General features: G+C 49.3%; 1 protein-coding gene across 2 annotated transcripts in view; it reads left to right on the forward strand.

Annotated features, from left to right (window-relative positions):
• The first annotated feature begins 1,493 nt into the window (after positions 1 to 1,493).
• Positions 1,494 to 24,920, forward strand: part of Rnf220 (ring finger protein 220) — a 227,063-nt gene continuing 203,636 nt past the window's right edge. For both annotated transcript variants that reach the window (XM_041652340.1, XM_041652341.1), the window contains exons 1-2: positions 1,494 to 1,710; positions 7,995 to 8,735. In XM_041652340.1, coding sequence (XP_041508274.1) covers positions 8,111 to 8,735 — 625 coding nt within the window. In that variant the 5' untranslated portion in view covers positions 1,494 to 1,710; positions 7,995 to 8,110. The remainder of the gene's footprint in view (positions 1,711 to 7,994; positions 8,736 to 24,920) is intronic.

Genomic DNA, 24,920 nt, shown 5'->3' on the forward strand with positions numbered 1-24,920 from the left:
ATGTTTATAATCCAACAGGAAAGAGCCAGTTCTTGACTGATGTGGATAAAGACTTAGAAGTTCCTAAACAAGCTGAGCCCCATGTTGGAGAAGGTCATGGACACAGACTTCTAGGTGAGTCTATTAGTTTCTCATTTAAGGAGTTGCTAAAGAAATATTTTAAATGCAGTCATGACATAAACACTTAGTTATTGCTGTTTGCTTGATACAGGCTCTCATTTCTAGCCCTGGCTGGCCTGGAACTTCCTATGAAGGCCAGGCTGGCCTGGAACTTCCTTCCTATGTAGACCACGCTGGTAGCATTCCTTCTGCATGCATTTGCCTCTGTGGTGCTGGGATTACAGACATCAACTGTGGAGCTCAACTCTACACAAACTTGAGCATGGAGTATTTAGACACATGCTAAACATGAGAAAAAAAGGATGATAAAGCCATATCAGAACGAACATTGGTTTCATTCTATCTTAGACTATTCATAACCTTATGAGGTTCTTTGCAGGATGGGTTATCCTTAGATATCCTAGGGGAAGAGAATTTTTTTTCCCAGATGAGAAGTCTGACTTTTCAGAAACCAAGGCACAAAAGAGGAATTACTTCTAAAGCCAGGATTAGCTTTCGGTTGGGCTTTGCTCTCTGAGCTGGGACTACCTGCTCTAAATGTAAAACCCTCTCAGCCTCAGTTTCTTCTTTTTATAAGCTAGTAATATTAGCTCCAGAATTAAAGGGTTAAAGGAGATTATGTAAAGGCATTTAGTCTCATAGCCTGGCTCTGAGAAGGTTCGTAAATTCTTTGTCCATTTCCCCAATATATCTTTTGCACGTGACCAATTTGAAGAGAAAGACCTGTAGCATAAACATCAGTGACACTGGCGAAAAACTGTATTCGCAAATCTGGGTGTTAAACTAGGTAGGCCCTTTCCTCCATTCACTTATAATTTTATTTTAACAGGCGAAGACCCAAAGTAGCCTTCGAAGCACTAAACAGCAGGTAGATCTTACAGAAAAGGGGTCGAGTTTTATAATGGAGCCAAGGTTTGGTGGTCAGTGAGCAGCACTGACGTCAGTCTTAAAAGATTTACCCATTTCCTCTTGGTCACTTTGGTTCAAGAAAGAATCGCGCACCAACCACTCACTCAGAAATCTCCGGAGGGTAAGGAGGAGAGATGTAAACAAAGGCTAAGGACCTCTGTAGTTTCCATTGGGGCGGGCCACCAAAGACCATCCAGCCTCTAGTGAGGGCAGATAGGTCTATTCTCCCGGAGTGCCTGGGGTCTGGACTCCATTTCCCAGAGTCCCTTAGTACCCTAATGTATTCAGTGCTCAGAGTGCCTGTATGTGTGTGAGTGTGAGAGAATGTGTGCGTGCATGTGTGTGTGTGTGAGTGTGTGTGTGTGCGCGCGCGCGCGTGTGTGTGCGCCTCCGAGTCCCTGGGAGAGTGGAGGCTCATTCACTGATTAGAGCCAGCGCTGAGAGGCAGCACTGCTCTTCTCTCACACCAACCGAGTCTCTTGATCTGTACATGCAATCCCAGGCAGCTCGCGAGCACAAACCCGGGGCCAGCCGCCTGCTGCTGCTGCTGCCGCTGCCGCCGCCACCGCCGCCGCTGCCTCCGCCGGCTCTGCGCACCCGGGACTTTTCATGCGCCACACTCTCCGGCTTCTCACCTCGGTGTCCTGAGAAGTGCGACCGTTCTCCCCAGGAATTTCCACGGCAAGTATGGATCCTAGAAAGGGGTGTGGATGCGTGTGCGTACACAAGAGGGGTGGGCGCGAGGGCGGTCGGGTTGCTGAGGAACCTGGCTAACTTTCCGGGTTTGTCTCCCTGGGATTCGGGCGGCTCCCCTGCGACAGGGGCAGAGATTGGGACCTGCACTGCCGCGTCTTAGATCTTGGCGACCGAACCTCTTGGCTGTCGGTGCCCCGCGCGCTCTGTGCGCTGCCTCACTCAAACTTTCCGTCTTGAGTTTTCCTTAATGTGTTTTATTTGGGGGGTGCAAGGGGAGGGACCAGACGCTGGAATTGGACAAGTAGGGAGGGTGAGGGGGATAGCTAGGGGAAGAGAGCAGGACTTCTCCATCTTTTTATAAGCCCCATTCCACTTTGTTTGGGTCGACCGCGAGTAAGCCCTCTTGCCCGGCTGCCCGGTGCACCCCGCTGTGATTTCCAGCGGGGCCGGGGCTAGGTGGTACTCAGTGGGGAATCTGAGGCGGCAGGCGGGATAGGAAAAGGGGCGATCCGTTGAGAAACGATCACAGCCGCACAACACATTGCCGACCTGGTGGGGTATCCGGGAGACTCCGGAGCCTTGGGGTCCCCGGAGGCTCGCCTTACTTTTTCCTGGCGGGGGCGGGTGTGAAGGATGTGGTAGGAGAGCGTGGGGGTGGGATGGGGAATCCTCCGCCCTCAGGAAGAAGGCAGGTGCTGCCACTGAGGTGAACCGTGCTACATATAACCGGTAAACTCTCTGCTCCGCCGGGGTGTACTGGCCAGGCCTTGGAGTAGCGCGGTCGGTGCTGGTCTCCTGGGATTTGGGGGGGGTCGGGATCCCCTCTTCCAGCGATTCTAAGGAGCGAGGCCGGAGGACGATCTTGTAAAATCGGTCGCCTTGCTCTTTTCGTAGTGGTTTTTTTTTTTTTTAAATCTTCGACCTGCCTTAAACTGAGTAACAATTTCTCTTCTCCCGACTTGAGAGCAAAACTTTTCAGCGAGCACGCCGGTTGCTGCAGTCCTGCGGCCACCGCCGCCGCGCTCGTCACCCGGGGCCGAGCGACCTTCTCCGTCCGGAGCCGGGACCAGCCACCGCGCTCCGGAGCCTCCGGCCGCCCCCCACCCCCAACCCGGGGCTTTTCAGGGCTCGGCCTGGGCTTTTCGCCTTTGTGCTTTGTAAGAGAAAGGCTTTTCTTCCAGGGCACAACAAACTTGGGCGGAGAGCTTCCGTATGGCCCCCCGGGCGAGGCCGCCCACGGTGGTGAGGCCATCTAGGGCTGCGAGGTTCGTCCTGCGCTACGGTATCCCCTGCAAGAGCTTGAGGCCCGGGTGACCGTGCCCCGTGAGGGGTGCTGAAACCCCGATGTGACGGGGTCTTGGGGTGTTGGAAAGCAGTGAACACATTCTCCCTTCCTATTACGAACGCATTGCCTTCTCTAATTCGGGTCACCGCTCCAGTCAAGGCCCAGGGCCTGGACTGGGAGCCCGACGCACTTCGGGTGGCTGGAGTGCTTAGGGCCAGGGCCACCCGGATGGGGCGCGGCTCTGTCTGGGTGGCCTGAGTCGTCCTAGGTCTCTCGCCTGTGCTCTATCGCGGCTTCAGAAACAGCAGAAAGGGAAAGCACCCGCGCTCTCTGCTCACGGTGTCCTGCCACCACGACCTACCTCCCGCCTCGGTTAGAAGAGGCAATTGGGGGCTGGAGGGGGGGGGGGAGAAAGGGGGCGAGCAGGGAGTAAGCAGCGAGAAAAACTGAGAAGAGCCGAGCGGGCTGGGGCTCTGCACCCCCCCCCCCCGGCTTTTCTCGCAAAGGGAAAATGAGCGAATGGGGTAAAGGCAGAAAGAGCGTCGAGAAAAAACGAGGCGGGCGTTTCCCGATCGGATCCCTCCCGGCCGGCAGTAACCGGGGCTAAGTGGCGTGAGTTCTCTCACTGCGCTCCGGGCAAGGAGGGGGAAGGCCAAGGACTGCGCTCCACCGGGGCCGGGCGCCGAGCGAGCCGGGACACACCTGTTCTCCAGCCACGCGGGGTTTAGCGGCCGGGCGGTGACTGGAGGAACCGCCGAGCCCCTACCTGCTGCACCCCACGCCCGCAGTCCGAAAACCGCGAGGGCCTTGAGGCTCCGCACCCGCCCTCGTTGGCAACGGAGCGGAGTGGAGGAGTCTGTGGCCGCCGGCTAAAGGGACGCGCGGCCACCGCGTCCGGGTCACCCGCGGGGTGGGGCGGTTTAGGGGCTCTGGGTCCTTGGACTTTGGTCCAAAGCAGGCTGCTTCCAACGCCTGCCCCAAGGCAATGTGCACCTTTAGACCTAGGTCCCCGGGCTTGTGTTTCTTTCGGGACTGGCGCCTTGGTTCCCCAAAGTTAAAACTGTTTTGAGCGGAGGTTGTTGGGGTCTTTGTACAAAGACAGGCGAGAGCGAGAGGGGTCAGGCTACCGAGTGGTGGGTTTGGCTTAGCCGTTGACCCCAAGTTTATATAGGTTTCTCCTTCTCCTCTTGTTCCCTCGTTTTCCCTAAAAGAGTTATTTTTACCCCTGGGTTGAGACTAATCGTGGCTGAAATCTGCACCCGCACGCTCAGCATCCTCGCTACCGCGTGCTCTAGGATCGGTCAGGTTGTCGCGGATTCGCATCCAATGGCCAAGCAGGATCCGGGTCTAAATCCAAATGTGCCATGGGTTACCAGGCCGAGTCTGAATCTCAGGCGTTGGCCCTAGCCTGGGAGCCGCATTAGCCTTCTGCTCCCTGAGCCTTCGCACATGGTGGTAAAATTTCTGTTAGGGCGGTGTTTCCACATACCCGCTGGGCATTTGGTGTGCGGGGGGGGGAATTCTCTTCAAGCGAAGTCTGTGAACTTAAAAAAAAAAATCTTTCCTTCATGCTTCACAACCCCCCCCCCGCTATTCTAGCCTCATTTCCCATTGTTCTTTGCTTTTTAAGTTGCCCGTTAATTTTTTAAAAGTTTATTTCTGCAAAGGAAAAATATCGTTTAATTTGTTCTATTATTTTAAGTCATGGCTTTTGGAAACGGTTCAGAGACCACAAAAATGTCACCTGTTGTAATAAGCAGAGGAGCGTTGCCTGTGCATTTTAATTGTCAGCAGACTCCCAGTTTGGTGGGCGCCCTGAGCTCGGCACTGGGAAAGAGCTTGCTTTGTGGCAATCATTTCCAAGTGGGTTTGGCTCTCAACAACCACCAGCAGCAGCAGCAGCGACACCGCTTCCTTGCACTGCCATCCCCGGAGCGGGTGAAGAGGCCCCCCGACCCTAGGCAGGGGTGGGAGTCAGTTCACTGGCTGGAACTTTGTGTCTGGCTTTCGGTTTTTCCACACGAAAGTGGCTAGTTTGCATCGGAGAGCGCGGACCGCAACGCACCAGCCCAGTCTCAGATAATTGCACATTCTGAAAGCCAGCTTCTTCATTTGTCTTGGTTCTGGCATGTTTAACCACGCAATTAGTAATCTCACTAATTATTCAGTTAGCCGACGTTTTGTAACCACTTTAAACCAAGGTCGGGTGTGCGGAACAAACAAACTCGCGTACATACAGAACCAACAGAACCAAACCCATCACGTCAAGGATTTGAAATGTTAAAAACTCGGTATTTGTTGGTCCCTCTGTCCAACCTCACTGCCTGCCGGACAATTTATTTATCTTCGTGGATTGATCCCTCCTCCTTGTTTAGTTAATTCAACAAAGACTTTTTGCAATCTGTTTGGAGTTTGTCTGATGCCGTGGAAAAGTAGCTGATGATTTATTTGGTTGCTTTTCGATTTCTGTCTTCAGCCCTTCTTTCTCCTCCTTTCAGCGGGGATGTCAGCTGTTATTACTTCCTATTGATCCCTTTGCAAAGTGAGAAGTGAACTAAAATTAATGTCAATTCCACTGCTCAGATCAATAGCTGGAGTTATTTTAATCTGGATTTGCACGAAGTGCTAAATTAAAAAAAATCAGCATAGAGGCAGAAAAGTACCAGTTACTTACTTTCTCTCTGCCCGGTTCTTCACAGCCACCCAAATGCGCCAGCAAGCTGATTATCTTACGATCCATATTTTTTTAATTAAGAGGGTCAGTTAGTTTTCTTATTTTGGGTTCTGTGTTTAAACCCATGACATTTTGACATTGGGAGTGTATTAACTATAGATTTTCATAATGACTGTGGTCTGCTGAAGCCTCATCCATACTATTAATGTGAGGAGGGGGAAAAGAAAGAAAGGGAAAAGGAAAAATGCCCCTCCTCCCTTGCAGAGACCAACGCCCACACAACGGAGCAGAGGAGATGTGGCCTGGAAAAATATTGTTGATTTATTTTCAGTGTAATGAAGTTTTCAAATGAATTCACAGGTTTGAGTGATTCACTGCATTCTATTGGCGTGTCCGGTGCTGCCGCCAGATCGCTAATTTATGAAACTCATTGAACATAATGAGGTGATCTAGGAAGTAAAAATGGAAAGTGAATTCTTGGGGGGAGTTATTTTGGGGAAAAAACATTCTTCCCCTCACTCCTAGGGTGTTACATCTGTCCTTTCCCTCAGCCAGCCTCCTGGATGGACTGTGTGTGGCTGGATAGACACACAGTTACTCCTATCTGTTGTGAAGAGCTGTGTAGACCCCCTTGGAACAGCCCTCGACCCATTTTCAGAGCCTCCATGTTGTGGGACCATTAATCTGACTTGAAAACAGCCAAGAACAGAATCCCAGACTTGTCAGGCTAACTGGCTGTCCTTGGCAGACCATTCCCTACCCTGCTATAACTTGACAGGAAAGTTATTTAAAATTTGGAAGAGAGGAAAAATCCGTTAATGTGAGATACATAATCTGGTAATTTAGCAATGATGTCTATAAGGAGAGATGCCAAATGAGGAAGCAGTCTGATGGTGTCCACTCATCTTCCCAATTAATAACAGTCATTGACATGTCTGCTACAGGATGGGAGAAGGAAATACTCTTCCAGTACTGCATTAAACGGGGGGTTCATCGGCAGTTAACTGAGGGTTTCTACTTGAGGGAATACCAAAGATGTTCCACTACAGAGGTGGGCTTTTTAAAGGGAGGGGATCAGTTTTATTTTTGACATGACTCTCAATTTATAATATGTAATGGATTGGTAGCTCGGATCTTTTAAGTTCTGTTCCATTTCCACTGAGAATATAGAGCTGAAGCTAGCAAGTCCTGCTATTCTGATATTACCCTGCCTTTTGATATACCGTTCTTCTCCCTCGATCCCCACTTAGTATATTAGAAACCAAATCAGTGGCTATGAAAAGGTACAACCTAATTTTATGGGGGAAGCTGGAAGAGGTCTCTCTGAAATCCAGTTTGTTCTGGGGGGCCTTTATTGGACATCAACTCTGCCTGGGCCAATAAACTGAACAAAACAAGTCAGAAATTTTGTTAACATTTTGCTCTAAATGTTAATGGTAAATCCAAGGCAGTTTACAAATTTCCTTAAGCATGGCTGCATTAGTAACCAGAATTATGAATCCAGTTTTTGCTGCCCTGGAAGAGAGCATGTACCAAAGCCACCAGTTACGTTTTCAGAAATAGTCAGAGGTGTCAGGCATTTTGTTGATGATGGTGGTGTTTCTTCTTAGAAGACAAAAATAGGAGGTCTGTGTGGTTAGAGGGGGTTGTGCATCAAAAACAACATATATCAGCTATATGTCCACATGGCACTCGTTTCTAGGGACAGGCTCAGGTGATACATGAAGATGTATGTGTACGGACTGACCAATGTATGTGACTTAGCCGCACTTACAGTCTGTACCAGCGCATACATACAGATGCTCGTGGTCTAGCTGGGTGTGACATAGGGATCTGCAGTATAAGGATAAAGAAATATATTAATGTGGGGTGTCATATATGTATAGCCTGGTCTCTCAAGCCTGCCATGAGTGGTGTTCACAGGTGGAAGCCCTTTAAAATATAGACACCCCCCCACACACACACCTAATCTACCGGGTGGCTTGGCCTTCCAAAGCTCATTTGCTCAGGGAATATTGTATTTGGAGGTTTTATGATTTTTTTTTCTTTGCTGGGCTCAGGCGCATTTCACCCGGAACGTGTAGGGACCAAAGTCAGCTACGCGTACATCACAGTAAGTTGTCTATTGATTTTCCTGAATGAAAACGGTCTGCTGCTGCTGCCCACTGGCTCCTAAAGCCTGCAGTGTCTCTTGCCCGAGCATCTGTAAGCCAGAAGGATGGTGTTTCAATCACTTGGGGTTTCCCTGTTTTTTTTTTACCTCCCCCTGACTTTCCTCCCCGTCTTTTTCCCTCTTTGCTGTTTCTGCAGGTCTTCGAAGGGCATGATTCCCCAGTAAAAATCCTCGCCCTGATCCAAGGTGTGGTCGGCCTCCCTCCCAGGGAAGACTGCTTCTTGTGTGACACCGGCCATCCAAAGAGACTCCGATGGACTTACACCGGGCAGCCTTCAAGATGGAGAACTCATCCTATCTCCCCAACCCTCTGGCATCCCCAGCGCTGATGGTCTTGGCGTCCACTGCCGAGGCCAGCCGGGATGCCTCCATCCCTTGTCAGCAGCCCCGACCCTTTGGTGTACCTGTCTCAGTAGACAAGGATGTTCATATTCCCTTCACTAATGGCTCCTATACCTTTGCCTCTATGTACCATCGGCAAGGTGGGGTGCCGGGCACTTTTGCCAATCGTGATTTCCCCCCTTCTTTGCTACACCTACACCCTCAGTTTGCTCCCCCAAATCTAGATTGCACCCCAATCAGTATGCTAAATCACAGTGGTGTGGGGGCATTCCGTCCCTTTGCTTCCACGGAGGACCGGGAGAGCTATCAGTCAGCCTTTACGCCAGCCAAGAGACTCAAGAACTGCCACGACACAGAGTCTCCCCACCTGCGCTTCTCAGATGCAGATGGCAAGGAATATGACTTTGGGGCACAGCTGCCATCCAGCTCCCCCGGTTCACTTAAGGTTGATGACACTGGGAAGAAGATCTTTGCTGTGTCTGGCCTCATCTCTGACCGGGAAACATCCTCGAGCCCAGAGGATCGGAATGACAGATGTAAGTACTTTGGTTGGAGCCCTCTCTCCACCCCCAGTAAGCCCTGCTTTGCAGAAGTGTTCAACAGGTTGGCAGCCTTGCACATGCTCCTAGTGTCGGGAGAGGCCAAGTGTGTCCCTTGTGATAGTTGTGATGGTGAATGCTTACTTAGCTCTCCTCAGGGATCAGTGAGCCAGTTCTTTCAGGTTTTCTAATGGTAGGCACAGGCAGACTGGTCTCAGTTCCAGGCCTGGCTGGCTTCTCTGGAGACTGTGGAGGGAAGAGGGTGTCATAGATACATAGGTTCCTAGGGAACTGGGGGCCCCAAGGAACGGGTCCATCCCGCCTCTCTGCTCTCTTCATCTGGTTCCCCGACGACAGTGTTATTCTTTTCATGTTTCCTCTGTGTCGTAGCCAGCAGACCCCACGTGATTTTATTTCCTCAACTCTCAGCTCTTGTCTGCATCAGGTTATTTCTCACAGAAGGACAGAGGTGTCGTCGGTCACCATAAAGCATTTCAAACAGCTGTGTTTTCCTTGCGATCCCAGGGCCGCAAAGCTGACTTCTCTTGGGATTTGACAGGTTTGCTGGATGCTTAGCCTGGGGCTAGCTTTTAGGAATAGACATTGCTGTGTGAGTGTCCCATGGTTGATGTTCACAACTGTTACTAATTTCTGCTTATGAAATGGCTTTTCTCATGTTCTCCCATGCCTTGGTAGGTTCTGGCTACATTCACTAATCACTGGAACTTTAACCTTTCTAGGGAACTTGTAGGACTAGAAGGGAAGAACCCTGCAATCTTCTGCTCTGATATAATCAAAAAATAATTGTGTTTTGAAGCTTTGGGGCTGTGTGTAGACAGAACAGTTTTCTTTAAGCCTGGTGAGAATTTATGAACTGAGGGTGTTTTTCCATCCAACCTTTTGTTCTAAGATTTGCTGCGTTTTATTTATTTTCTTAAGAAAACTATGTCTGAGGTTTGCCTCCCCTTTCCTCTGTTTTTAATTTTTTTCTTTCTGCTTCTGTCCTCTCTATAACCACCAACACGAGCACCATTTTTTTTTCTCTTCTCTTTATGATGCCGAGGAGAGTGATAGAGACATTGCTGCTTTCTCCCCTGTCGGCCCTGCTTCCTCAGGCTGTCTCCTTGAATTAGGCACTGTGTTAACTTTCCTGTGCTAAAAGGCATCTGCCTCCACCCAGCGTACCTTTTCAATAAAAGTCACCATAAAATCAACCTGCCTTGTAAATCCATCGCTCTTTGGTTTTGAAATATGTTGAGAGTGTGTCTTTTTATGTCAGTGTCTGTTAGCCACAGACCTTCCCACTTCAGGGAGAAAGCTGTGGCTACGTGTCAGCAGAACTGCCAGGAAGCCCTGGCGCTCTGGCTGGCCACCTTTTCACTTTCTGTTGACTGCTGTGTGCTGTGATCCTGCCCCCGGGTGCACCTGCCAGACAGGTGCGTGGCCTTGTGTTGGCTTGGTTTTCTAGTTTGTTTCAGTTTTCATTTGTGGAGTGGAGAAGGCTCCTGGCAACAGGACTCCTCCCGGTCCCCGTTAAAGCTGTGTTGAGTTAGGGTGTGACCAGTTCTTCCCCACTTTTCCCTCCAAGTACAAGTTGAAAATGAAATCCTCTCCAAACCAATATGTGGTACCCATCTGGAGGTCAGGACGTCTTTCTTCTCACCCCATGCGCCCAGCTTGTCTCTATTTTGTTATCATTTTAACCCAAACCGGTGTCAGACTCCCAGAGCAGGAGGAAGCTTGTTAGTCAAGTCAGAACCCATAGATGTGGCTATCCATTCCCCTCTGAGTGTCAAAGCCATAACTCTTCTGTTTGCCTGGTTTGCATTGTATGGTGGTGCCATCCCCCGTGGAGATGGATCCCTCACACAGGAATACGCCTGGGTGGAGAAAAATTAAATGAGTCTGTCTCCCAAAGTGAAATGGAATTCTGACCTTGAAATTAATGGGATTCTGATCAGAAGGATGGGGAAACTTCTTTATTTCAAGTTGTCATAGGAATTGGAATCCTCTTTCCTTTTGTTTAAAATATCCTTCCTTTATAGAGTGCTTTGCGTTCTTTTTCTCGTACACAGGCAGCAAGCTTGTGGGAAGGTGGGGAGTCAAGAGTCCTGCACACACTCAGATTATTAGGGTCGCATTTACGACTAGTCTTTAACCAGAAACAAAGGCACCAAGTGAAGAAGAGACTGTTCCCCAGTGGTGGCCCTGGGTTTGTGCTACCTTCCCCTTCCTTGCCTTAGGTGGGATAGCTGCCTTTGCAGGTGTTGGACTGGACCACACCTAGGCTTTTGATTCTGAGTGTTTGGAAGGAAGGAGAGGAGAGACATTTTCTTCAAGGAAGGCGAGAAGAGCACCACAACAAAGTGGGTAGCGGCTTTCTTGGCTCCTGTCACACACCGACGTGTGTCAGAATATTTATGGTCTGTTTTATGTAAATACATATTTAAGGGCCGTTAGAAGGCCTGATTATCCCCACTAGATGCCTTTCGGGTCCTCCCTACAGAACCGTTTTGAAATAAGTAATATTTTTCAGATAATCGAATGACAGTATACAAGACTGCTTCCAAAGGGGGAGAGCGAGCTCAGGGGCAGATGGGGCAGTGGTGGGGGTGGGAGGCGGAAGAGAGCAGACAGCTCCGAAGAGCATAGGCACATGATGCCACACGTATGCTCACATTGCCAAATTGAGCCATGTATATTTTTGGCTTGTCAGTTATTAAAATTTAGAATTAATTTCTGAGATGGTTAATTCAATTCTTTTTAGTTTTCATCAGACAAGTATTTTTTCATAGAATGTTTTTTTAAAGTTTTAATTATATATTAGTAGTAAAAGTCCTAAAGGAGAATTTAGCCTCAAAACGTTTATAGCTTTGTTGGTAAGTGGGGTGGGGGCGAGCGTGGGTGTGCATATCCCTTACTGGGTGTAGAAGTTTTCTGACTGTGTTTTAGGTTGTTGGGAATGGTTTTATAATGGAAACACTGACAGCTTTTACTGTGGCAGCCACCTCCTGCTCACGCTTTGCATCCATATGCAGACACGTCCACATGCCTTTCAGAAAGATGCCTGCAGACATGGTGTAATACACACGTGTTCAGCCCTTAACTGGAGAGCTGATAGGCAGGATTGCTTTTGTGATTAAATGTGCTTAGAAAAAAAAAAGACACAAGTATAGCTATTTGGGTAAAGTGTCCTCTCTTCTAGTGGATGATTCCGGTTCGCTCGCCTGTCTACCCACCTGGCTTCCCAGGTGATGCCAAGGTAGGTGCTGGGCCTTGTGGAACAAGGAGGCCTTTGCTCTGCACGACTGACTTACTTGCCCTGGAAAATGGGAGAAGTGTTTTTGTGAGACACTGTTCGTTGTTCGTGGAGGATTCATAATTCCCCAGGAAGGGGACTGAGGTAACTCCCGTTTATTGTCATTCCCTGAACCAGTCCCCAAGGCACCTTGTCCAGGGAAATGACGTGAAAATTTATGGGCCAATTACGAATGGCCCATGTTGTGTCTTCCCTATGAAGTGTCTATAGATGTATTTCCCAGGGCCTTTAAAATAAACATTCGTCATTAAGGAAACTTTACAGCAGAAGGGAAGGTAAGTCCCGCGTGCTGCTGGGTGCTAGAGTCCCTGCATTTATTACTCTCTCGCTGAGTACTCTAGGTCTGGTCCTGTGCATCTCCTGATGGCTTTCCTCAGGCCACCGCTTTGCCCAGATTCCTGCCTGACAGACAATCTTTGACCAAGCCTTATCTAATCCCAGACTGGACTTGGTCAGCATGCATGCCTACCCCAGGCATGAAAGAACTCAGAACTGTGGAGCTGTGACTGGCCCTGCCTTCTGGCTCACCCCAGGAAAGGCCACTGGGCACTGCCCATCAGGATTTTGCTTGGTCCTCTCTGCTTGGACCATCCCTGTGGCCAGGTACTTTCATGGGTAGGCAGAAAACCTGAGATCGCCCAGAAACTCCTGTCTGTTTTGCTTGATGCTCACCTTTGATACATTTGAAAAGTCGGACCCAGGTCCCCAGAGCCCTGGTTGGAGATGGTATTTTGCACTCTAGATGTGTCTTTATAAAGACATGTGTCAATGAAAACCCTCTGTCCTAGGCCACCTAGGCCAAAGGCATCTTGGAAAGCTAGCTGATGTCAGAGGGGTGAGATAAAGGGGAGACTTTCCAAGGCTTCTGGGATTGGAGTGGCCAGGGAAAATTAGTTCCCTGGATCCACCTCTGGACTGCAGCTGGAGCAGATGACCAGTGTGAAGGGTCAGCCACTGACCAGAAAGAAGGGTCAGAGGGTTGCTTGTATCTTAACTGCTCAGGTCCTGACTACCCAGATCTAGGCTCCTGATGCGCTCAGCTGCTTTGGGTTTTCCTCCCACCCACTTCTCCCGCGGGGCAAGAACTCCTGTGATGTGTGTGGTTGTTCACTCCCAACACAGCCACGGATACTCCTTTCATGCTGCTGGGTTTAATTGTCTTGTTGGGATAAAGAAATGTTTGCACAGCTAAAGTGGGGCCGGGCTGGACGGGAGCGGTCCCCGATGGCTGCAGAGCCATCTGGCCTGGCTTGGCTCTGCTCTGCGAGCGGCTCGCCCGGCGCCTGGGCTGGCTCTGGCGGCCCCTCTCCTCGGCCCGCGCCCGCGGTCGCCTCTCACGGAGGGAAGGCCTCATCACCATGGTGAGACGCGGACCCTGGGGCCGTCCTCCCTCCTTGCCTAGCGCCCTCCCTCACGTCAATTGTCATGCAGAAGCGATCCGGGCTGCCGCTTCCTCGCGGCCGCCAGCCAGCGCCTTGCCGCCCGCACCGGGGTGGCTGGTAATTGACCGTGGGGGAGGGCGCGGGGACGCGCGCGCGGGGCGGGCTACTCAGTGGGCATCGCCCGCCGCCCAGGCGGGTCCGCAAACACGTTCAGGGGCGCGGGCGACTTCGCCGTCGCTCATCAATAAGAAGTCGGTGCGCGGTCCCCGAGACGCGGGGAAGGTCCGCTCATCACCCCACTCCCCGCCCTCCAAGTCCCCACGCGCCCACATCGCTCTTAGGAATCACTTCCTCTCAACAGACTTGGGGAATGACAGCGACCGGGCGGGAGGTGCAGCGGGTGTCCCGGAGTGATTGGGACTCCACGCGCGCGTGCGGGGTGGCCGTGGGGCGGGCGGGGCCGGAGAGACCAGGGCTTGGGCGGCGCTCTGAGCCAGGAGAGGGGTCGAGGGCGTGGGGACCCGAGGTGGGCTTGTGCACACGCATGTGGCCCCAACTTTCCCTTGGGCAGCAGGAATTTGAGGCTTCTTTCAGTTTCAAAAAGAATTTTTCTCCTTCGTCCTGCTTTTCAAATCTGCGAAATATTCCAGGGAGTGTTTCCCAAGCCCAGGCTTGGTGTATCTGCAGGATTGCTGGTATCCGGGCGAGGCAGCCGCGGTTCCCTCTGACGCTGGGAGGCTCGCAGCCAGCACAGCGGGACTCGTTAAAGTCAGGGCAATTTCTGGAACTCTTCCCACGGGAAGTTGTCCGGAACTGCCTTCCGGTCAGCGGCCCCAGGTTGATTATTTGGTAGCCCCTTTTTTTTTGTTGTTTGAAAACAAAACCAAACCGCACAATCAAAACAAAACCTCACACTGAATCCAAAGTTGTTCTCCTTCCCCACCCTCTGTTCTCTTCAGGCAGGAAGGAGAGAACTGAAAAATAAAATTATGTCTTTATATTGCTTTTTCTTATTGTTAACCCTTATTAGCTACCTCCATCTGGTTAACGAGTATTAGCACAAGATAAAGTGTAGCCTTTGCAAATACTCCGGATTTAAAGTGACAATGCCTTTAATCGAGTTGAAATTCTTAATGTTTTTTTCCCTCGGTTTTAACCCATAAACCATATGCATCTGGTTAATAAATATCAGACCACACTTTGGAATTATTCTTTCTAAATACTTGAGATTTGGGGTTATGATACATGTCATCGTAAAACCCACACGATTTTAACACCAAAATAACCATAATTTTTGGAGTTGAATTTTCTCACACGTTAGCAATATTTCTCCGCACCAGTTTTATTCCTCCTAAAGATCAGCTGCAAACTCAAGGATAATGTATTGCTATTCAGCCGCCAACGTGCCTTACAAATTTCAAAAGTGTCACTTCAATTGTGCATTTGTGACTGGGCAGAATGTGTTTTTATCTTCAAAGTGTGTGCTCCAGGTGGGGGATTGCTAAATATCTCTTTCTTTGGAGGAAAGAGAAGAATTTTCTGCAAAAAAAAAAAAAAAAGAACTTTATGCCCGGCAAAGTGGCTCATGCCCTTTAATCCTTGCCCTCAAGAGACAGAAGCAGGCAGATCTCTGTGAGTTCAAGGCCAGCCTGGTCTATGTAGAGAGACTTTGTCTCAAAACAAAACAAAAACCAAACAAAATAATAAATAAATAAATAAGTAAGTAAATAAATAAATAAATAACTTTATTATACCTTTTCCAGGTTAAGGCCTGGAATGGGTAAGCCTGGTAGGTAAACAGCAGGAATTTATCCCATTCCAGCCCTACCCAAAGGATTAAACTTTTTTTTTTAAATCTTAGTTATATTTTGGCTTTGATGTTAAGAAAGGGATGTGTGTGTGTGCGGGGGGGGGGGGGGGGGGCATTGGTGCCAGGCACATTAAAGGGCTGAGTAAGTTCTAGACTAGGGTCAGATATCTGGATGGTGGTTATGATCTAGACTTTCCCATCGGTATTATGTGCTGTGGGACTAAGCTAATTCCTAAAGCATGGAGGCTCAAGCCAAGACAGGAGGCCTTAGGCCTTGAGTTTGATGATCACAAAAGTGGGGAGATTCCTGAAATCTTTTCCTCAGATACAGACTCATTTTACTGATGACGTGGGGTAGTTAAACACTCCCATAACTAAAAGTAACTGAAATTTACTTTTTCTCTCCTAACCTTCTAGGAACTTTAAAGATAGAGTCTCTTTCCCGCTCCTCGTGTGTTTCCACAATATCACCCCTATGGTGGAGCCCCAAACCCTACGTTCTTCACCTCCTCTAGGTGTCTATTTAAAGCCACGTTTCTGTATAGATCTTGGTTGAAGTTGGAAGTTAGTTCTGCAATATGGGAGCTATGTAGGCACATAGAACCGCGCGACAATTCAGATATTCCAAGGTCAGTCCGGAACCGAGGGGGATGCCGGGGCCTTGCCACACGGCATCAGGAGACAACATGCTCAGTGAGCCTCATGTGGCTCACCTCATAAGCATTGTCTCCCTTTGTGGCTTTGCATCTGTCTCAGAGCAGCAGGGACAGAGCTCTGGAGGGAGAGTGGGAGGGGGCAGGCGCAGCCCTGGGAAGGCCTTTGCTTTATTTTCAGGTATATGATTCCCATTTAGGTGCCAGCTAATCCTATATTACTCCCATTCGATCTTGCTTTTCTGGAGTTTGATTTAAATCAAGCCAGAGCAGCCTAGCATAGTAAATACCTGTTAGAGGGATAAAAACTGTGTGGGGCTCTTTGAGCTTCAACTTGCACGTGTTTCACATCGCAGGTGAAGAGGCAATAGGATACAGCAGTAGGTGAACGCAGCCTCCAGAACCGAGTCACAACCCTCGGACTTCCTCGCTAGGCGAATGACTTAACCTGGCCAGGCCTTAGTATTCCCACCTGCTAATTGGGAATTACACAAACTAACAAAGTCGCTGTGAAAGACCAAACGATCCTAACTACATAGCTAAGCATTAAGTGTTCAATAAGTAATGATGGTTAACATTCCCAGGACAACGTGGTGGATTATTCTTCCTTGCTAGAAATCCGGATGTAGCGAGCACAGGGTCATTAACATCGGGCATGTGCAGAGGACCCTCTGTCACCCACTCAAGCCTTATGGCACTGCACAAAGAGGGGGGGAGAGAGGTTGGTGAGCCTTTCTCTGTGATGGCCAGCTGCTTCACCTCCCTTTATTATCACCCAGCCACCAAGATTAACCCAGGGGTTTTTCACAAGCAAGTTAATATTAGAGTCAGAGACGCTGGGTCTCCAGGTCCAAAGGGACTTGGCCAGGTTAGAGATGCAGGCAGTGGCTCAGGTCAAAGGACCTCAACCTCATGCTGTTTTTCTTATTCCAGATTTTTGTCTCACCAGATAGTATTGGAAATAAATCACAAATTAGAATCTGTGAGTGATGGAGTTTGGAACATGCCTAATGAGACTTGCAATAGTGGTATTTAATTTGTGTTAGAATTTAAAGTTCCGGGGTTTTAGTATGTCCTGAGATTTTTTTTTAAGTTAGGCAGACACTTTCACCCTCTTGTCTATGTGAGACAAATCTGTGGACCTTCCCCCATCTGTGTGTGTCACAGTCCCACAGCATGATGGATCGTTTGTGCTTGGGGGAGGCTTAGGATGGGGCTTGGAGGGGCCTTGCAGGTCAGGAGAGAAATACAGCCACAGCTCTGCGGTAGGGGGGCTGCCAGGGCGGGATTAGCAGGGGGAGGGAGGGCAGTGCTAGGCAGGAGGGGGAACAGGCCTCCTATGCATGTAGTGCCTGTATTCATTCTCTGGGGAGTAAAAGAGGGCTGGCTGGCCATTACTCAGGGCCACAAATAAAGTCAATGCTTTTCTCTTTGTCAAAAGCAAGCCCCGTGGGGCTAGGGAATACCAGAGAATGACTCTGCAGGTCTGCGGGGAAAGGACAAGACCATCTCTCTACCCGAGGGCCTTGTGCTTATGGCTGTGGTTGGGGACAGTAGTTAATATTTGGAAGGTCTCCTGCTCACATAGGCATGCATCAGTGACAGCCATCAGAGGCCTGTGGCCAGTGGTCTCCGCAAGCTTCTTCCTGATTCCCTTTAAGGAAGCAGTTCAGCTCCCTCCTGGGGGCCACAGAACCTCCACAGATCAAGGACCACCAAGTTCTGCTACCCCCCTGTCACTGTTTCCTCTCCACACACAGACATAGAAGTGTGTGGCTGGCGAGAAGGGAAACACTGAGCAGTCTTGATTTTACGTATTTGGTATTTGAGTTTTGGTTCACTCTGTAGCCCAGACTAGTCTTAAACTCACCATGCTACACAGACTCTTCTGGAACTTACAATGTAGCCTAGGCTGCGCTGCCACTTGTAACGACCCTCCTGCCTCAGCCTCCTCTAAGCTGGAATCACAGCTCCACCACCACAACCCGCTCACTTTCGGTTTTGAAGAGCGGGAATCTTCTGAGACTGAAGTCCAAGTGCCAGAATGTTCGTCAGAAAGGGAGAAAGGGGAGTCTAGGTGGCTTCAGAGGTGAAGGCAGCCGTACTTGCTGGGGGAAGGAATCAGCAGGGCTGCAGTTAGGGCCTAGGCTTTGGCTTCCTTCCTGAACAGTTAAAAAAAAAAATCCTTAGAACAACAGAAGTCTGGACGCATGAGCTTCCTTCCTGACAGGCCAACCTGGTGGGGCTTCATTCACCCCAGCAGCAGTCAAGGTTGATTTACAGGGTGGGGTGGGGGTGGGAACCTAGACGTGTGAGGGGTTAACCCTTTCCTGACCACAGGCATGCAAACACGGCTTCTTTCTCTGTGATATGGACAGCCTTTTACTGTTATCCCTGACTAAGAGGGTGCTTGCTACTGTGACCGCAGCACCTCTTCAGGAGAAGAGCTCTGACCAGGAGAAGCTGAGTCACTTGAAGGAGACCTGTGAGTCTGTGGCAGCTGGCATTGTGACTCATGCATGGCTGGCAAGCTCTCTGGGGCTTTTGGTGACATTCTGTTGACTTTTGGAGCATTGCATTGGTCATGATCTCTGCACTGAGGTGATCCTAGGAAGCATGGTTTTATCACTGTGAGATATTAGCACTGCACAGGGCGGGGGGGGGGGGAGGCACAGGGCGGGGGGGGGGAGGCACAGGGCGGGGGGGGGGGGAGGCACAGGGCTTCTTCCTCGGGACAGTTTGTTGTTGTTGGTGGTGGTGGTAGAAAACACCACGATGGCGGAACACATCACCAGTAGAAAGTGGAGTACATCCATTGATCGATTTCATCGTTCAGCCAGATTTCCCAGGCATCTGCATTCTTCCCAGGCATCTGTGCTGAGAAGGGAATGGTGAGCAGAATGATCATACCTTGTGTTTTCCTGGAGCTAAAAGTGCAGTTAGCCTCTGAAGGGGCTGGGAAAAGTGTTAGTGCTGGAGAAGTTAAGCCACCATGGGATTAGAAGTAGGAGTGTCTGATCTCGGCTGAGATTCGGGGGTCTCTCTGAAGCAGGCCACTTTTAAGCTGCTATCTGAAAATCAGGCCATTACTTAGTCAAAGCAGCTCGATATAACAGTTCGCTTCTTTTGGATGGAATATTGCATCCGAGAGTGAAAGAAAGAATTCCAGAGCCGGCATGGATTGCCTGAGATAAATTGAGAATACTGTTTCTCCGTGCTAGGATCTGAGATGTGACCTCCGATAACCACCTTATTCTACCTTATTCTGGTCCTCTCAACAGTATCCATTTGGTGCTTAGATTATTCTGAGGTCCAGCATCAGAGAGATCGCTGATTTTAAAGTAGCTTTATAAGCTAGGTATGGTGACACACACCTTAAATTTCAGCACTCTGGAGGCAGGAGGCAGGTAGATCTTCATGAGTTTGAGACCAGCCTGATTCTCCATAGAGAGCCCTAGACTGGCCAAAGCTACATAGCAAGACTCTGTCTCAAAACAAACAAACAAACCAACAAAAGAACACAAAACCAAACAAAAATAGCTTTCTAAGGATGACACTATAAAATTGTATTTGGTGACATGTATCTTAATACCAGAAGACCCAGCAGAACCCAGAACCAAGCTTGGCACAGAATAAAGATTAAGCAATTGTTTGCAGAGAAGGAAGGCTTACCCCATTGACATTTAGTCAGGTAGATAGGGGTCTTTGTCTTTTTACTGAAGTTCACGGTCAGGTCTACAGTTGGTACCCCACAGAGATATGCTAGGTCTCAGACTTAGAGCACTCGCTCGCCCGATTGACCTTCACTAATCACCTGGAATCCTGGAACCATCTCCTGGCAAAACTTCCAATGGGAGGAGCATTGCTCAGTCTTTCACAGGGAAGGTTAGTGCCAAGCATTGAAGAAGTGAAAAAGGAAGCAAAGCAAACTGTTGTCCTGGCCTGGCACATAGGCACACTAAGAGCAACAGGGCCTCCACCAGCTCCGCTGTGGTTTTCCCTGCTTCTTATCTTCAATCATCTCTCTCCATCCATAGTATTTTCGTAGGCGCTTCTGCGTGCAGAGCGTTTTGCCCGGTGCTGTATAGGGGAGTCAGAGAACTTGGTCATACTTCCTCTTCTTGAGGGCCTCGTGGACAAGGTGAACAGTGAGGATGTGGTCGTAGGAAAAAGTGACCCTTGAACAGGTGTTGTGAGCTTGTGGATGTCAGGACAGGGAGCCAGCCCTATGTCCGGGGTTCACAAATGTGCTGTCAAGACTGATCCTTCATTTCACCTGTGGTGGTGGGAGAAAGAAAGAAGAGAGGGTCAGGACTGTCCCCCACAATGCAGATTCCCAGGGCCCACACTGGACGTGCTCTTCTGAGTCTTTGAACCATTGTGAGTTCAGAAGGCGCCTCTCCAAGTGATTTCTATGAAAGATGGATGGGGAAGGTTTTACAAAGGAGTTTGGTCTTAAAGGGAGGCGAGCTAGATCCAGCCAGAATGGGTAGGCTGTATCCTACCCAGGAATTCTGGGAGGTTAGAATGAAGATGAAGGCTCTGGGGACCAACAGTACCTTTTTTAGCCTCCTGTCTTGGGGACCATTTGTCCAGCTGTCTCTGGCCGCGCCATCCCCAATTCTGCCTTGGTCCCTCTTCCAGTCGTTTCCCCTTTGCCTCTCTTATTGCCGATCAGCTGACTGTGTGTGCTCAGACCTCCCCTTCTTGGTGCAATATTGTCATTAGGAGGTGGCCCAGCAGAGGGGCATGAGGTGCTTAGCCAGATGTGCGGGAGTCCAACATGCCTTGATGCTCCTTGGGCTCCAGCCAACAGCTATCTGCTGGTTGCTGCAGCGCTGCCAGAAGGAGCTGCAGAGGGTTACTGTGCTCACGGCTGTTTTGCTTTTGCTTGGGTTTTTGTCAGCCTCTTGCCCTCTTCTCCAGCCCTGGGGCCTTCGAAAGCTTATTTGTACAGAAGTAATGCTCATGCTCGGAGGGTTAGAAGAATCAGTCTCCACTGTCTGGCTCTTTGCTTTCTTGCTGGAACCCCTTGGGCAAAACTGCCTGAGGGTGAAGGTTAAATGGAACATGAGCAGGGATCAGCCTGAAGCTCAGGAGCCACAGATACCTGTGGGTGAGGAATATGCTTGTCAAGTTTGCTTCCAGATTTGGGGGTGGGGCTTCCTCTCAAAATAGCCCCCCCTTCTAAACATCACAATTTCATATAATTATTTGTTCAACTATCTCTTTGTTATAAGGCCACATCTGTGTCCTGGTGTCACTCTGTCCAGTGTGTGTCCTCATGTAGCGCCTGGTTCCATAGAGACTGGGTGTAGTTAACAAATGACCGCATAAACCCTGCTGAGTTCCGCGGAGACCGCCAGCTCACACCATAGTTGTCCCATTTGACTCAGGGAAAAGGACCCACAGGGGGCCAGCCTGGGGCTGGGTGCCCTTTGGCACAATTGTTTATGGGAAGGGGTGGCTGGAAGGTAAAGGTGACTTCAGCAAGCTGTGCGGCTTTTGTCTCTCTGAACCTCATCTTCTCTTCTGTCAAATAGTGAGATGGTGAATGACCCTTGTCCTCTGCGGGGTCTCTGAGCCTGAAAAGGCAACAGAGTACCTTCTCTAATCTAAAACCAGCCCCCACCACACACACACAGCCTTTCAAGAATCTGTGTCTAAGCCAGGTGGTGGCGCACACCTTTAAATCCCAGCACTTGGGAGGCAGAAGCAGGTGGATCTCTGAGTTCGAGGCTAGCCTGGTCTACAAAGCAAGTTCCAGGACAGGCTCCAAAGCTACACAGAGAAACCTTGTCTCAAAAAACCAAAAACCAACCAAGCAAACAAAAGAGTCTATGTCTAAAATGCTAGGTGGCTGTAGGGAGCCCAAATAGTTAATGAAGTAGCCGAGTGTCCAGCCATGAGGGAACCTGTCTCACAATCCAGCCTTGAAGCTGGACTTCAGTAGGGAGGCCATCCCTGAAGTTTATGTGTGATGTTCCTTAGTAGTTTGGAGCAAAAGTTGCCAATGCTCTGTAGACTGTCTCTGTAGGCAGGTTCGTAGGCCACTGTCTACACAAAAGCATGACATCTCTGCTGAAATTGCATTTCACCAGATCACCAAAGGAATTCACCCTTTGCCTTGCTTCTTGGCAAAGTTTTCGGGAGCTTTTATGTTCTCTTCCTATTCTGTGGGGGCAAGTTTAGCTCAGAAGTGTGGCGCCTCGCGGAGATGAAGAAGGTTTTCTGCCCTTGCTTAGGCTGTAACAGCCTTGACAAACAGGGCAATGTGACCTTACCAAGAGGGTTGTATTGAATTGGGAAGGACCGGGAAGGGCCTGACTCAGAGCTGGACAGGGAGGGATGGAAAGAGCGAGCGTTTGGAAGAGACTTGACTCCTGAGGTAAACTTCATTGTGCGATTATTTAATAGACCATTAACAAGCAGATTCATTAACAAGATCTTAATTAACAAGTTCCAGGGTTATTCCTCCTAGTTCCCAGGGGAACTGTTCTCCTTCTATTTAGTCCCAGAGACTTCCTACCCCTTAAACTAACCGCAGCAGATGCATTTAAATCCAGTATTTTTTATTGCAAGTGAAACGGCTGTGGGCAGAATGGCAGGGACATAGTGTTCTTTCTAACAGTGGCTCACTCCTTTTGAGTACATTCTGTGTGTTAGTCACTAGTTGGAGTGCTGTCCTGGTACAAATTCATTATTTTCCTGTAATAACACTCATAAAATCCCCGAGATGGGTATTGGTGATATCCACTCACAAGTGGGGAAATTGAGGCATGGAGTGCTTAAGCAACACCCCACCCCCCGCAAAGAGAAGCACTAGAAATGGGATTTGAACCCAGGCCTTCTGCCTTCAGAGTCACTGGGGAGGAAGAAACCCTGGGAAGAAGGAAGCCCGCGGGTCAGGCATAAGAGGCAGTAGGCTAAGAGGACTGTGAGGGCCCAGCTCAGTAGTGAAGTGCTTTCTTAGCATGCATGAGACCCTGGGATCAATCCCCAGGATCCTAAGTAAATAAAAATAAACAAATAAAATAAAAGTGCAAAGCCGCTCACTGTGTGCTTGAGGCAGCTGGCAGCCCTTTGATGTGTCCGGCTTTGTACTTGAAGAGATTGTAAGGGTATTGGTAGAGTGGTGGTCCTTACATACAGCCTGTTTTGGCCCACGCACAGCCCTTGCTATCCTTACTGTGCTGTGAGTTGCTCGCTGTAGATGCCATGTCTTATTTGTGTCTGTTTCTGGTATTACTGCACAGCCTAAAGATTATTAGTTATGATCTAAAAAGCAAGGCTTGTCAGATGTGCTGGGGATGGGATGGGGGTGGTTAGAGTCACCTAACTCCTGACACCGTTAGCACTGTAGTGTCTGCCTCGGAGCTACTGATAGCCCTTTGTAGATCCGCTGCTCGAAGAGCCAGCTCTGAACTGTGGAAGGTGCTCTTCCTGGCTCTCCAATCCTCAAGGTGAAGGGGACCAACAGTTGCTCAGGGCTGTTATAGTGACTTAATATAAAATAAAAACAAACTCATAGGCTAAGCACAATTAAGAAAAACTCAGGGTCAGAAATTGGGGTTCAACCCGAAGATCTGAAGAGCAAAACAGTCAACCACTGGCTCTTACCTCGACCTCAATCTGAAATGGTGATCCTGCCTCCCAGAATCTCAGAATGAGACTGTCTCTGAGAGCTGTTTCCCCCCCACCCCTTTTTATATTCCTCTCTAGGGCTGGGATTAAAGGCGTGCACCACTGGGATTAAAGGCATGTACCACCTGATTTTTATGGCAACAACTGTGGCTACTGGGATTAAATGTGTGTGCCATTATGGCTACAGGGATTAAAGATGTATGTTACCATAACCTGGTCCGTAAGGCTAAGCAGTGGGACTGTTTTACTCTCAGATCTTCTGGCAGTCTTTATTTGTTAAAATACAGTTGAAATGCCACTACATGTAGGAATGATATTTGGCATAAAGTAAACCTGCAATAAATGTTAGCTCAGTTACCTTGAACTTCAATCCGCCCCCCCCCCCCTCCACCTTACTCTCCATCACATGACGGGGATAGGAATTTTGGTAAGCTCTTACGTGTTCCTGCCAGTGGTGACAGCATTGTGTGTGGAGTGGGGATGGCAATGACGCTGTAGTTTCTCGTGTAGCTCAGGCTTGCCCCACGCTCTCCATCTAGCCTAGGATAACATTGAACTCTGAGTTTCCTTGCCTCCACCGTGGAAATTCTGTTTTAAGACATGACCACCACACCTGGTTAATGACTTGTCTTTTGCTGGGGGAGGGGGGGAGTCCCAGTTGAGCTAAGGAACTGATGTCTGTAGTGTTGTCTCCTCTTCCGGACTCCAGACACGTGAGGACTGGGGGCAAGGAGGACTTCAGCCTTCAAGGACTCTCTCTTTGAACTTCCCAAAAGACACCAAGTGGAAAAAACTAGAATTCTACACTCAACTACTAATGAGGGAAGGACAGTAAGCCTTTTAGAACTTTTTAATCAGTTTGGTTGTCGGCCTTTGGCTAACCAGCAGCCACTCAGAACAAGCAACTGTGAGACTCCTGGGAAGATTAGGAAGTGCCAATCACCTAGCGGCCTAACCATGGGGGGCGGGGGCTAGAGTGGGGGTGGAGCTAGGCCTGATTGTTCCAGGTTGTCTTATGCCTTTTCTAATTTCCTTGCTTACATAAGCGTAAGGCTGAGTCACACTGCTTTTATCCTATCCAGATTTCACCCATTTGTACTTTGTAGAAATATTCCCCCAAATTTTGATGGGAAGACTCAGTAGGAGCAGTCATTCTGGCAGCTTGTTCTCCCTTGGCATCCACCCCACTGTCCCCTTCAGTTACCAGTAGATGTTCCTGTGTCCTGTGTTCTAAGTAGCCGGGCCATAGTATCACTTTCTTTAGCAGCCTTCTAACTTCTAAGAGGCTTAATAGGCAAGGAGATTGTGGGGCCGTTGACTCTCCCTGAGCCTTAGCCCTAAGTGGTTTATTCTATTAAGCTGATTCTTGGAGGT

This window comes from Microtus oregoni, unplaced genomic scaffold (assembly GCF_018167655.1).
Source record: "Microtus oregoni isolate MIOR12 unplaced genomic scaffold, Mior012 000005F_ref0000423, whole genome shotgun sequence".
NCBI lineage: Eukaryota > Metazoa > Chordata > Mammalia > Rodentia > Cricetidae > Microtus > Microtus oregoni.